This window comes from Haemaphysalis longicornis, unplaced genomic scaffold (genome assembly GCF_048455015.1).
Source record: "Haemaphysalis longicornis isolate Haplotype H1 unplaced genomic scaffold, Haemaphysalis longicornis Haplotype H1 scaffold_3, whole genome shotgun sequence".
NCBI classification, from domain to species: Eukaryota; Metazoa; Arthropoda; class Arachnida; order Ixodida; family Ixodidae; genus Haemaphysalis; species Haemaphysalis longicornis.
Window position 1 is genome coordinate 212,353,298 of NW_027526335.1, and position 13,029 is coordinate 212,366,326.

At 47.9% G+C, this 13,029-nt stretch overlaps 1 protein-coding gene across 1 annotated transcript in view; it reads left to right on the forward strand.

Annotated features, from left to right (window-relative positions):
• The window catches only part of LOC144175954 (cytochrome P450 4V2-like), a 107,496-nt gene that overhangs the window by 36,400 nt on the left and 58,067 nt on the right, over nt 1-13,029 (forward strand). The window contains exon 3 of the mRNA XM_077705023.1: nt 11,263-11,348. Within this exon, the coding sequence (XP_077561149.1) occupies nt 11,263-11,348 (86 nt within the window). The remainder of the gene's footprint in view (nt 1-11,262; nt 11,349-13,029) is intronic.

Consider the following 13,029-nt stretch of genomic DNA (forward strand, 5'->3'; position numbering starts at 1 on the left):
TATATATAAACTTTAAAATATTCAAAGGAAAGCCGTTATATTCCCAATCCCACACCTCTGGCATCGGTGTGGAGTTCGGTTTGTGCGCGCGGATCGAAATGTCGGAGTATGGGTGGCGACGTAAGGACACGGCGTAGCCTCAGAAAAGCGTTTTCACAGTCAGCGGACCAGTCAGAAATTTCCCCACTTCCACCGAGAAGTTGCGTGAGGGGCGCAATGATGGAGGCAAAGTTCCGTACAAAGCGCCGGAAATAGGAGCAGAGGCCGATAAAGCTTCGCAGGTCCTTTATCGTAGTCGGCTTTGGGAACTCCGCCACGGCACGGAGTTTCGCTGGATCCGGGAGGACGCCATCTTTTGAGACTAGATGGCCCAAAATGGTGAGTTTCCGAGAAGCGAAGCGGCACTTTTTAAGGTTCAGCTGCAAACCGGCGGAAGTCAGGCATTTCAGTACTTGTTCCAGGCGCGTTAGATGGGTCGTAAAATCTGGTGAAAACACGACGATGTCATCTAAGTAGCAAAGGCATGTTTTCCATTTCAGACCGCGCAATACGTTGTCCATCATTCGTTCGAATGTCGCGGGTGCATTACAGAGTCCGAATGGCATGACATTGAACTCGTAGAGCCCATCTGGTGTTACAAATGCCGTTTTAGAGCGATCGGCGTCGGCCATGGGGACTTGCCAGTAGCCGGACCTCAAATCCAATGATGAGAAGTACTCGGCTCCTTGCACGCTGTCCAGGGCGTCATGAATTCGGGGCAGCGGGTAAACGTCCTTGCGAGTTATTTTGTTGAGACGTCTATATTCCACGCAGAACCGAATGGATCCATCTTTTTTCTTGACAAGTACCACAGGAGAAGCCCAAGGACTCATCGATGGTCGAATGACGTCGGGTTTTAGCATGTCCTCCACGTGTTCCTCTATAACACGACGCTCGGTGGAGGACACACGATACGGTCGCTGTCGCAATGGTGCGTGGGTGCCAGTGTCGATCTGATGCGAAACAGTTGACGTGCGGCCCAAAGGAGTGCCATGACAGTCGAATGATGCACTGAAGCGTCGTAGAACGGTCAATAGTTGGTCACGTTGGGTCGAAGTAAGGGCGTCGTCAATGGCTTTGAGCAACATAGTCGCATCAGGTTGGATATCACGTAAGCAACCGGAGCTAAGCGCGGTGATATGAACGGGAGAAACGTCTTCAGCTACGTCGATAAGAACGAAAGGCTCAACTTTCTCTATAAGGCCAACGCATTCACTGCGAACGATTTTGATGGGGTACGGATTTGGGTTTGAGAAAGGCACAGAACAGGAACCGGATTTAATGTCGAGGACAGCGAATGGCAGTGGAAAGGATTTGCGAAGCGACAAGAAACCAGAAGGAGCGAATATGACTGTGGCGTCCGAAACACTGCTGCACGACAATGGCACAAGCACAGTTGAATCCGGTGGGATGTCCGTGTCGTCAGCAACAAGTAACTTTGCCGCGGCTTTCTCACAATCGTCTTCAAGTACCGGAAACAGCTCTACTTCAGCGCGCGCGCAGTCAATGATGGCGTGATGTCGTGACAAGAAGTCCCATCCGATAATGAGATTGTGAGAGCAGGACGGCAGGACGATGAGCTCGATGGTGTAGACGACCCCTTGAATTGTAACCCGAGCAGTGCATGCGGCCAGCGGTTCCACCGGTTGCGCATTAGCGGTGCGCAGAGTAACACCATGTATAGGCGTCGTCACCTTTCGCAACGATCGGCAAAATTTATCGTCAATAACAGAAACCGCAGCTCCAGTATCAATGAGCGCCAGGGTAAAAACACCATCAACATACGAATTGATTAAATTAGGCGGCAAAGAAGGAGGACTTTGGCATTTCGACGGTGACGCAGTTTTTGCCTCCGGAACTGCGGCGTCTAGTTTTCCGTCTGACTAGTCGTAGGGCGACGGCGCATCGGAGTGAGCGAGCGGCGTCGTGGAGACTGCGAGCGACGGCTGGCGACGTCACGGTCATCGCACGAGATGGGTGTCGTCGAAAACGGGGCTCGGGAGTGCGTCATGGGTGGTGAGGGCGCATAAGGAAAGGACCACGATGAGTTGCGCGTACCCGTCATGCGACAGTAGCGTGCCACATGTCCCGCAATCCCACACGAATAACAGATAGGGCGATTATCGGACGTGCGCCAAGGGTTTGCGAATGGGGACGCCGGATGCGGCACGACAGGCATGGGGCGAACGCGTTGAACTCCGGCAGTGGAATGACTCCCAGTGCTTGCAGCAGTCGCAAGGTAGGGTCCCGGTACGGCTCCAGTGAAGGGCCGTGCCACGGTCTTGGCATAGGTTAGAGGCATATTTTGTACTGCGTCGGCTAAAGTCAAAGGAGCGGTCATCGGCGTTTGCGGTGTGATGTCGGCGTAAGCCACTGGGGCTACCGCGATATTGGGCTGCCGGGTGCATGGAAGTGCGTCAGCGACTTCTTGTTGTATCACGCTCTTGAGTGTTGGGGCTAAATTGGACTCAGGCATCTTCACTACGTCGCCAACGAGAGAAAGCTGACGAGCCACTTCTTCGCGAACAAACTGCTGAATCTGGGCGAAGAGGACACCCTTATCGTCAGAGGCTAAGCTGCAAAGCGAGTGGTCTTGCTCCGCGGGTTTTCGAGTGAGACCCCTCTCTCTGCGGAGTTCATCGAAGTATTGGCTGATTCTGATTTCAGCAACAGTGCGAGGGTTTTTCGCGATAAGCATCTGGAAGGCGTCGTATTCTATGCCTTTAAGGATATGCTTGATCTTTCCCTCTTCGGTCATACCGTTGTTTGCCCTGTTACATAAGTCAAGGATGTCCTCGATATAGGAGGTAAAACTTTCATTCGTGCGCTGAGCACGTTCGCGCAAACGCCGGGCGCCCGAACACTTTGGTAAATTCGGTCTTGAAGTCTGACCATGTGCGAAGATCAGACCCGTGGTTCCTATACCACGTCTCTGCAACACCGGTAAAAGAGAGACTGACGTTGTTTTGCTTATGCTTATCGTCCCAGTTGTTATGGGTGCTCACACGTTCAAAGGTGGCGAGCTAGTCCTCAGCGTCCTGGTCATCAGTGCCGTTGAAGAAGGGGGGATCCCGTTGACGGACCGTTCCAGGGCAGATGATCGGTGCCACAGGAGGTGTGGACTCGTGGTGGTTACCGTGAGACATCGTCGAGGGAAGTGTCCGACTGCGCAGCTCCAGGGTAGAGAAATGTGGACCCGAGCATGACCGCAACCTCCACCAAAAATTGTAAAGGAGATACTCGACGTTCCTGTAGAAGGATGGTCCCGTTTATTCGTGAACGAGGCGTCAGCGCAGCAGGGGCGAGCCGAGACGACCAGCTTATCGCGAGGCTGAGCTTCAACGAGAGCGTCCTCTTCTTCGTCGTCATCCGGCGCATACCCACATACGGAGAATTGCCCGTTATGACTTATGCTGGTCACAATTGCTCGTACATTTGCGCTACATACATATTTGCTACAATATATATATATATATATATATATATATATATATATATATATATATAGCAGAACAGAGAGATACGGGACGAGGGACTCGGTAAAGATACAAATCAAGGTTGCAGTCGTCATTGCCAGTGCTATTCGGCTTTTTTCGAAATATTTAATAGGGCCGAATGACGTGTGCTTGTCACGTTTCTGTGATTCATTGATAAATAAGCGAAAATATAAGTCGAGAAAAAATCCGCCGTTTTTTCCGCCGCTCCCGGAAAAACGGCGGATTTTTTCTCGACTTATATTTTCGCTTATTTATCAATGAATCACAGAAACGTGACAAGCACACGTCATTCGGCCCTATTAAATATTTCGAAAAAAGCCGAATAGCACTGGCAATGACGACTGCAACCTTGATTTGTATCTTTACCGAGTCCCTCGTCCCGTATCTCTCTGTTCTGCTACATGCATTACGAGGCACTGGCTCCAGCAGTTCGGATATGCCAATTGCTAACCCCGACCTCCGACCACGTTCTACGTGGCGGCCGCTGGGAAAGAAGACGTTCTACGTCTCCCGCGGTAGTCGAGGGGCGGCGCTAGTTGACCGGCCTCAGAGCTCTTGCAAATATAAACCCCCGCTTTAAAAGTCGAGAGAGAAGCCGCTGCGGGATAGCGTAATTGGTTAACGCACCGCACCGGTTATGCGGAGATGTGGGTTCGTGTCCCGCTCCCGGAAAAACGGCGGATTTTTTCTCGACTTATATTTTCGCTTATTTATCAATGAATCACAGAAACGTGACAAGCACACGTCATTCGGCCCTATTAAATATTTCGAAAAAAGCCGAATAGCACTGGCAATGACGACTGCAACCTTGATTTATATATATATATATATATATATATATATATATATATATATATATATATATACAAGCAGTAGAAGAAACCTCTCGAGGAGCAGAAGAAATAGTTGAGAAAATGGTTGACTCAAGCTTAAAAACAAAACCAGTCGCTTACTGATGTTTCGACTGCAGTAGCAGCCTTCATCTGAACCACGGGTGGTGTCCAGTGTTGAGGGCATCGAAGCAATTTAGCAGTGTCATTACATGTTTCACGGCCGTGAAAGTATTCCTTTAACCTCATGGTACGGGCAAATTTTCCCAAATCTTTAAAAAGCAGGAATTTGCAAAAACCTCCTGTTGTTGGGCAAAAACTCAAACCCCTAGAAAGTATGCTCAAATCGGCGTCGGACAAAACCGCATCTGACAAGTTGACTATGTTACTATTCGCAACATCTTCATGCTGTGTGAGTGGTAAGGTGCGAGGAGGGGGCCCGTCTGGTTTAGCGATAACATTATTACGCAAGAATTGTCTGGCCTTGACATGTGACAGCTTATCTCGAACCTTTAATTCGTGCGAGGCCAATGACTCGATCTCATGCTTGCTTAGATGGGGAAAGAGAATTTTTTCGTTCCTTACCAAAAGTTCAAAATTTGTCTGGTAGTGATCGATAATTATGCGGATCAAGTCCAATGAAGCGGATTTGGGCACACTGTCCCACTTTTCCTTATTCGCAGGCGGCAACTCCGACGTGGCTGGTTTTAATTCTATTGCAAGACCTTTGGGCACAATAAAGGAATTGAAGTACTGTTTAAGAGTGGTGGCGTGCATCTCATGTCGGACACATTTGTCAGTTAGTTTTCTGGCATGTAAAAATTTCCTAGAAACAATATGGGTGGTTGCGTTACCGGCATCAGTAAAGCATAGCCAACCCTAGCGGCCACGGGGCAAAAAGAATTCATTCTTGAAGCTATTAAAGAGAAAAAAATAGCTGTTAGAATTTTTGTGGATTTCTTCAAGGCTTTTGGTTTCTTAAATAGAAAGTTGTAAAAATTGAAGCAAAAATTGAATCACTGGCGTACGCTGCACTGCCCACGATATTATCGAATCATATCTCCATAATGGTACCCAGTATGTTTGATTAAATAATAACTATTCCTAAAAAGAATTCGTTTGGGACCCCCAGGAAACTACATTAGGACCCTACGTATTCAACATCTATATAAATAATATTGTCAAATCAATTTATTATTTAAATTTATAATTAAAGATATGTTACAAGAAAATTGATTTCGGATGGTAACTGTTTAAACGAAGAAATGATATTTTTCTTAAACTTGGTGAATGAGCATCGTGTAATGGACTAGCTATAAACACTGACAAGACAAAGGCTGTTGTATTCCGAGCAAAAACTAAAGGGCTTCACGAAAGTCATACTAGTTTTCTAAACGGATCTCCCATTGAAATAGTAAGTAGTTTCAACACGCTAGGAGTAACGTTTTCTCATAATATGGTCTGGTACTTGAATTCAGATCAAGGCGTTACCAAATTATCACGTGTCACAGTTGCACTTTACCGTCACCGAGACACTTACAATGAATCCTAAACTCCTAATACTATATAAAGCACTGTTATTACCTTACACTAAATACTGTTTTCTTGTACAACTACATCTACAAGTATACATATACTTACTTGACTTCATAACAGATTTATAAGAATGACCTCCAACGTCGTTCCCGACCACACCGTGCGCCTTTAAACAGAAAAAGTTAACCTGATTAGCATGTCTAGCTTCTTTGGTTACCACCTCTGCAAGAAGGTAATTACAGAAAGAAATAAACGTACGAATAGGCTAGTTATTATTTCTAAATTAAATAAAAATGTTCATGCACCTCTAATGAGACCTCCGGATTTCTGGTCAGTGCCTCGTAAGAGAACCATGTATGGAGACAATATACTACGAACGAAACACCGGCATTTCTTAAGTCTTCCCAGACTGTGGAAGGAAATAGATATCCTATCAGTTAAACACGCGTTTGCGCTGTTCCTTAATAGTTAATATTTTGAACTTTTTAGTATTTCCTTGTGCCCCACTCCTAATATCACCAAATAAATATGGTATTTGCAGTATGGTTGACACCAATGTAAGCGCGTGTGGAAACATATTGGTGTGCTTTTGTATGCGTTCATATTAACAGCGCTACCGACACAGACAGAAAGAAGAGGGCACAAACACGGCGCTGACTAACAACTGAGTTTTATTGCTTAGGCCAGTGGTTTTTATACACACATGGGCAAAAACAACAAACAAAGGAAAAAAGAGAAGGAAACACTAAATTAACACGTGACCATATGAGAGCGTGAGCGTGGCATCATGCTGACTTTACGTATATTCACAAGTTAATCTACTTACGGGGCAAGAAGTACGATCAACACAAAACACAAGTCCATTTTGTAATCAGTTTGGAAACAAGACAGAGATTACCAGGGTGGGCTTACTGCGCTAGAAATCTACACTCTTTTTCTGTGAGGGCGATAGATGGGGTGCTTATGCATTTATCACCTAACTTGTTAATTTCTGTGGCCTCTAAGATTTCTCGCACGATTTTGCTGCCATGCTCGCCTATCACTACGCTCTGGTCAAAAAGGGGCTGGCATTTGCTAACGCAATCACGATGACGCTGGGCGAGGTGACCACTGAACGTTTTTGAAACATTGTTATGGTGTTCCCTCAGCCTATCGTTCAGGCATCGGCCAGTTTGGCCGACGTATTTCTTGCCGCACGAGAGAGGCACAGAATAAACAACTTTTTCTGCGCAGGCAACAAACTGCTTGTGATGCTTCGTAGTGCACTTGTTACACATAGTGAGACGAGTGTTAACTTTACGACACATTTGCGACAGTTTCAGGGGAGCTGAAAATACAACTTTCACATTTCCGCCTTTTCCTACTTTTTTCAGGCCATGAGCAATTCGATGCATGCACGGCACCACTGCAATGGGTTCCTTCTTTTGGGAGCTGGACTGAGGCTGCTCCTGCTCCTTTTCTTTCTTCTTTAGTCCCTTCAACATGGACTTCGCTACGGCTGCCTGCACACACGTTGGGCACCCCGCGGCCGATAGGCGCTGTGTTTGTGCCTCAAAACTGCTCTGGATGGCATGGGGGCGGGATTTCCTTAGCGCGTTGCCAAGACAAGTCTTGACAATTGCTCTTTTCACGAGTTTCGTGTGAGCCGACGCATAAGAAAGGAGCGGCTTGTTGCCACGCGGGTCGTACTGCCAGCATACGTGGTGGTCTAGCAGCCGGAGTCTCAAATCCAGAAACTTGATGGAGCCATTTGAAGGCTCTTCCTGGGTCAGAACCAGTGGCGACATACAAGCATCGAAATTGCCCCTGACCTGAGTCAGCACGGACGGGAAACTTGCAGCATCAGTTTCGAACAACACAAAATAATCGTCTACAAATCGAAACACTTTTGCCACGCTAGAACCAAGTATGTGACCTTCAAGGACTGTGTCACGACTGGCCAAAAACAAATCACTCAAGATCGGCGCGATACAGGAGCCAATACAGACCCCGTTTTCTTGCAAATACGTGCCGCCTTCCCAACTAGCGTAGGAAGATGTCAGGTACACTGTGAGCTGCTCCAGAAAACCCTGAACAGACACGCCTGTGTCGTTCTGAAATGCCACATTGCCATGCTCATCAATACACTCTTCAACGCAAGCAAGAACGTCACTGTGCGGAAGCGAGTAATAGAGGTCCTTTACATCAAAAGAGCATGCCTTGTACCCCCGGTTCTTGTTATCCTGAAGAAAGCTAATTACTTCTTCGGAGTTGCGTACCAAGAAAGGATCCCGAATTGGCAGCAATGTCAGTTTTTTCTGTAGAAATGAAGACACGTTATGTAACCACGACCCTTTTTCAGAAACGATAACACAAAATGGGCAACCATCTTTGTGCCTTTTGGCCGTAAAAAATAGCTGCAGTCCCACACTGTTGCTCCGGTTCACAGAATTGACCAGTTTCTCCAGGCCTAGGTCAGTACACAACTTCTTTGCCTTAGATTTAAGTTTTGCTAGGTCTACGTCGTCATGGCGCTTGAAGACGGACAGAATGGCTTCTTTCGTTTTAGTGACGTACAAGTCCCGGGGTAACACAAGAAATCCCCCTTCTTTATCTGCGGGCAGGAGGGCAAGGGAATGCTCTTTCTACACATTGCTGACGCCAGATACCCCTTTTTTGCATGCAGTCGCATGCTATTTGAAGGTAATCGCGCGAGCGTCGACCGACCACGACGATGACCCCCCCGCGCGGCTTGTTTTACTGCGTCTGGTTCCTAGTTTAGGCATCTTCTCTCCCTGGGGCGCTGTTCATTCAAGCAGCGGTCACTCCCTCGGCAAAACCAGTAACCCCTTCCTCTTTTATCGCGAACGCAGTGACGACGTCCCACTTGTCGTATCTTACAGCAGACAATCAGATTCGCGTACGCATGTGGCTTACCGCATGGCGGGCCAGCACAAAAGGAAGATAAGAAGTACAACTGTTTACTTGCGATTCCATTTATTTGCCGAGCATGTCCGCGAAATACAACAAGCGGGAAAAATGAACGAAACAAAAACAAACCATCTGCTGCGTAATACTGGTACGGTAAGGGATTGGGCTTGAATTTAGGGATCACAACATAGAACATTACGATGTCACTCTTAAAACTTGGTCGCACCACTCATGTTTTGCTTCCGCTGCCCAACTCTGCGCGGCAGAGATGATGGAGGCAACAAGTAGGGGTCCTGTCAGAGCCGATTCCATTCTGCTTTCACTGCCACACAACGGATGTCTGCATTAACGTTGTCGACGTTGCATTGAGCCAAATTTTCCTTCAATAATCACCAAACATTGCGGATTATATTCGTGCCGCTTTTGGGGGGGGGGGGGGGGCGGCTTAAGCTGCGCTACACCACTGTTATATAGGTTAAGCTGCACTGATGATGATGTGCGGACAGGGCAACCATCGTGTTGAAAATAAAAACAGCCGTCCTGGAATGGGTCGTTTACAGCGAAAGGAATCAAGATGGTATTAATTATATCATTTACCGGCGTACGATCGAGCTCAACCAGACCATCGTGGCTAATGGCGCGCCAGACGTTCACGGAGACTCCACCGCTTGCTGCTCCGCTGCGAATGTTTCCCGCCTCGTATCTGCAACGAAACTGAGGAAACGCAGTTATGTATTAATCTACGCACAGATGTACTGTCCTTACCGTGAACAGCGCACTCTCCAAACACGAAGTCGCTCGTCCCAGCACGATGTGAACGTAGATTCATCGCTGAAGATGACCTGTTGCGACTCATCTGTGATCCAGCTTTCGTGGTCGCTTGCAAACTCTAGACACCTCTGCCGAAGCGTTGGTGTCAAGGACGGCTTTTTTGCTGCCACATAGCTTTTTAGCCCGGACGCGTTAAGACAGCGCCTGATGGCAGAAACGCTGACGCACAGCCCGATCGTTACTCTTCTTTGATTATCGTCGCTGCTGTAAAGGGATCCTTGACGGCGGCAGCAATGATTAGGGCATCCTCTACTTCAGTTTTCTTCATCGGTCTCTTTTGATGCGGCGTGTCCTACAAACAACTGTCCCGCGAGAACGCATGTAGGATTCGGTTAACTGTGTTCTGTGGGCGGTTAATCTTCCTTGCAATTTATCGCTGAGACAAAACTTGGCTAAGCGTAATTATTTCTCGTCGCTCTTCCAGGGATACTGCTCGTGGCATTTTTTCAGCTTGAATTGTTCTGGCATTTGTAATGCAGTATTTATACCTTTACGCAACAACAATCCCAAGATTTTGATTGGTGCATGAATGCAACAAAACGAGATGGTAATAAAATTTTATCCAAAGCTGCGCAAGATAGCACAGAGACGTTACAAGTGCCAGCGTTTTTCTTAAAGGTGCGCACAAACACATCGTCGGTAAATACTGGCCATTTCAAACAATGTGGGCTATCGCTGCTCAGGATAATCAAAAAGAAAGCGCACACGCTATTGCAACCGCACAAAATCACCACAAAGCGGAACGGGTGGCTTACTAGCCGCGGTAGTGATGACTGCTGGCAGGAACAGCGACCGAAGGAGGGGAGAATGCGTAAACTAGGTCCCAGGCACGCTAAAAATGCCACGCTCGGGAGTTATCGTCTTTATGGGTCGAAGCTCGCGCGATTACCTTCAAATCGCACGCGACTGTTCATTGGGACACACGTAAATTAATTCATGCATGCGAAGTTGCTCTTTGCATACGTGCGTATCTGATATATCTGTGCGTGCAACTATGTGTACTAATTTACGCAATGTTGAGAACTTGAGAACGTATTCTTTTCTCTGTGATTTACAACAAAAAGCTGTTGCATGTGCTGTGCGCGATGTTTCCCATATAACAGGGGGTGGGGGCCTCGCCAAGCTGCCGTTGGGAGGCTTTTCTCCCGCCTCCGTATGTACCAAAACATAAAATGAAAAGAAATGAAATGAAAGTTTCCCCCCACTGAAGTTCTAAAGTGGTTAATTGGTGATGTGAAAGCATACACTGAAATTGTGTTTGGTCGGTCCGTAACTGGTTACGCAAAAATTATTGCCGGTAGCAATTATTTCCTGACAGAGTTTATTTCCACCATCCCAAGAGCGGAAATTTCGGGGCTGGCAGGTAGCCCCTTGGCAGCCCCGCACGGCGTACGCGAGAGCCTTGTAGCCAGTTACGGTGGCAGTGGAGCGATAGAGGTCCCCGATATACAGCGCCTGTGCAGCTAACGATGGCATAGTCTGCTGCTCGCATTCGTCGACACGCATCGCGCCTGGTTTCTGCACGGCACAGTTGGAATTTAATTCCAAATTGCGTGAAACCTTTGAAGGTCGAAATAGATGCGTCTGACGAACGGTGCCGATATTTGTTGCATTCGCAGAGCGTGCTCACCAACGCGGTGAACGTGGACCGGTCATTCTTTTACGGTATGATGGTGCCCTGGGTAGGAGGAGGCATGCTGACTCTGTGAGTATTGCTTTGTGCCCCGGAACCTGTAAAAGTTGTTACCCGTTGCGTTGGCGCGCCTTTTGTAATTCTCTGTCTGTGTTCATTATTTTCGCGGACAAATTGTACTCAATATAGAGACTGGTTACATCCAAATATTCACATGTGCACCGCATGCGAAACGCCAAAAAATAGCTCGCTTTTTTAAGGAGGTGTTGGAGGAGAGCGAACATGCGGATACAAGGTACCAGCGAAGGCAGGCCAGTACGGCTAAAGCGACGATGCAGTTCTTGATTTGATTGATTGATTGTAGGGTTTAACGCGCCGACGCAGTGCAGGCGATGAGCCGCGCCGCAGTGTAAGTGGATCCTTAACGTGCGCCGAAATCTCGTACACACGAGCGTTTTTGCTTTTAGCCTCCATCAGAAAAGCGGCCGGCGCGGCAGGGAATCGAATCCGCGACCTCGTGCTCAACAGCGCAACGCCTTTGCCACTGAGCCACCGCGGCGGGTAACGATGCAGTTCTCGCGCAATATAAGTATTTATATGCCGCCTTGAGAGCTGTCGAGAATGCGCGGCGAAGTAAACGCCGATTGGTGTTTCGCTCTATTTTCAATGGACGATGGCATGATGCTAAGTGGGAACCAAACGGCCGTGAAAAGATAATCTCACGAAGTATAATCCTCGAGCTCCAACCGATATTTTCCTTCAATCGCGATGCCTTTCCAACTGAATTCAGTATATAGATAATGCTCTTACAACATTGGCAGCGCTCTCATGAGAATCGTCTTTTGAGACGTCCCAACGCGTTGCTAGGCAATTCCAGTATGGGTTCCTTTACACTGTAGGGCGTTTAATGGCCCTTGACGTTGCGCCTATTCAGCCTCGTCGCTTCGCTCCTGACACTGCATCCGTGTTGATAGTTTAAAGTAAAGCTGTACGTACTACTTCCGTCCAGCGGTTTCGTCGCGAATGCGCAAGTTCACCTTTTGACCGCACACACACCCCCTGAGACACACCCCTTCAATCGCATCGCGTCATTCGCCGGGCTGCTTTGGGCACTGCGCACAAGGCCCCGTTTTCAGTCTTTCTGCTCAGGTAGCGGGAGCCGACCAACTCTGCCGCCTACCACGCATGCGCCGCTGGGTCGTCACGGTCGTCTCGTCACGTGCCCGGCGAAGAGGAACTCCGCGTTCGCCGTGAATGAAAGCGAAACGGGCCTCTTTCTGGGAGCGTTGTACGGGACGTAACGGCGTTGAGACGTGGTTGGCAATACAACTACATCAAAGGTTAACCAAGCGAAACCAATACTCAACAAGACTGAGCCAACCTTTACTTTGTTAGCTGAGCAAAGCTGCAGCCATTTTTTCCTTGTATTTTCACTACCTCCCACCGCGTAGCTCAGGCACCTCATTTGTGGAATGGCGCGTGCACGTGAATCGATAACATGTTTAACAGCAATCCGCGAATCGGTCAGCCAGAGGAACCCACCACACATACTTTGCGTACGACTTTTGGCGGTTTGTTTTGATATGAGAAATAAGCCTGCGCCTCCCACCGAGTATTTAGCTGTAAACATTTGTGTAGTATAGAACCTCGGAAGGAGGTTGTTATTAGATGACAATTTTTATTTTAGGGCAGGCCCGTCTCTGGTAAAAGCAGGAAGGTCTCTTTCGTTTAGGTAGGCTGAGTTTTGCTAATA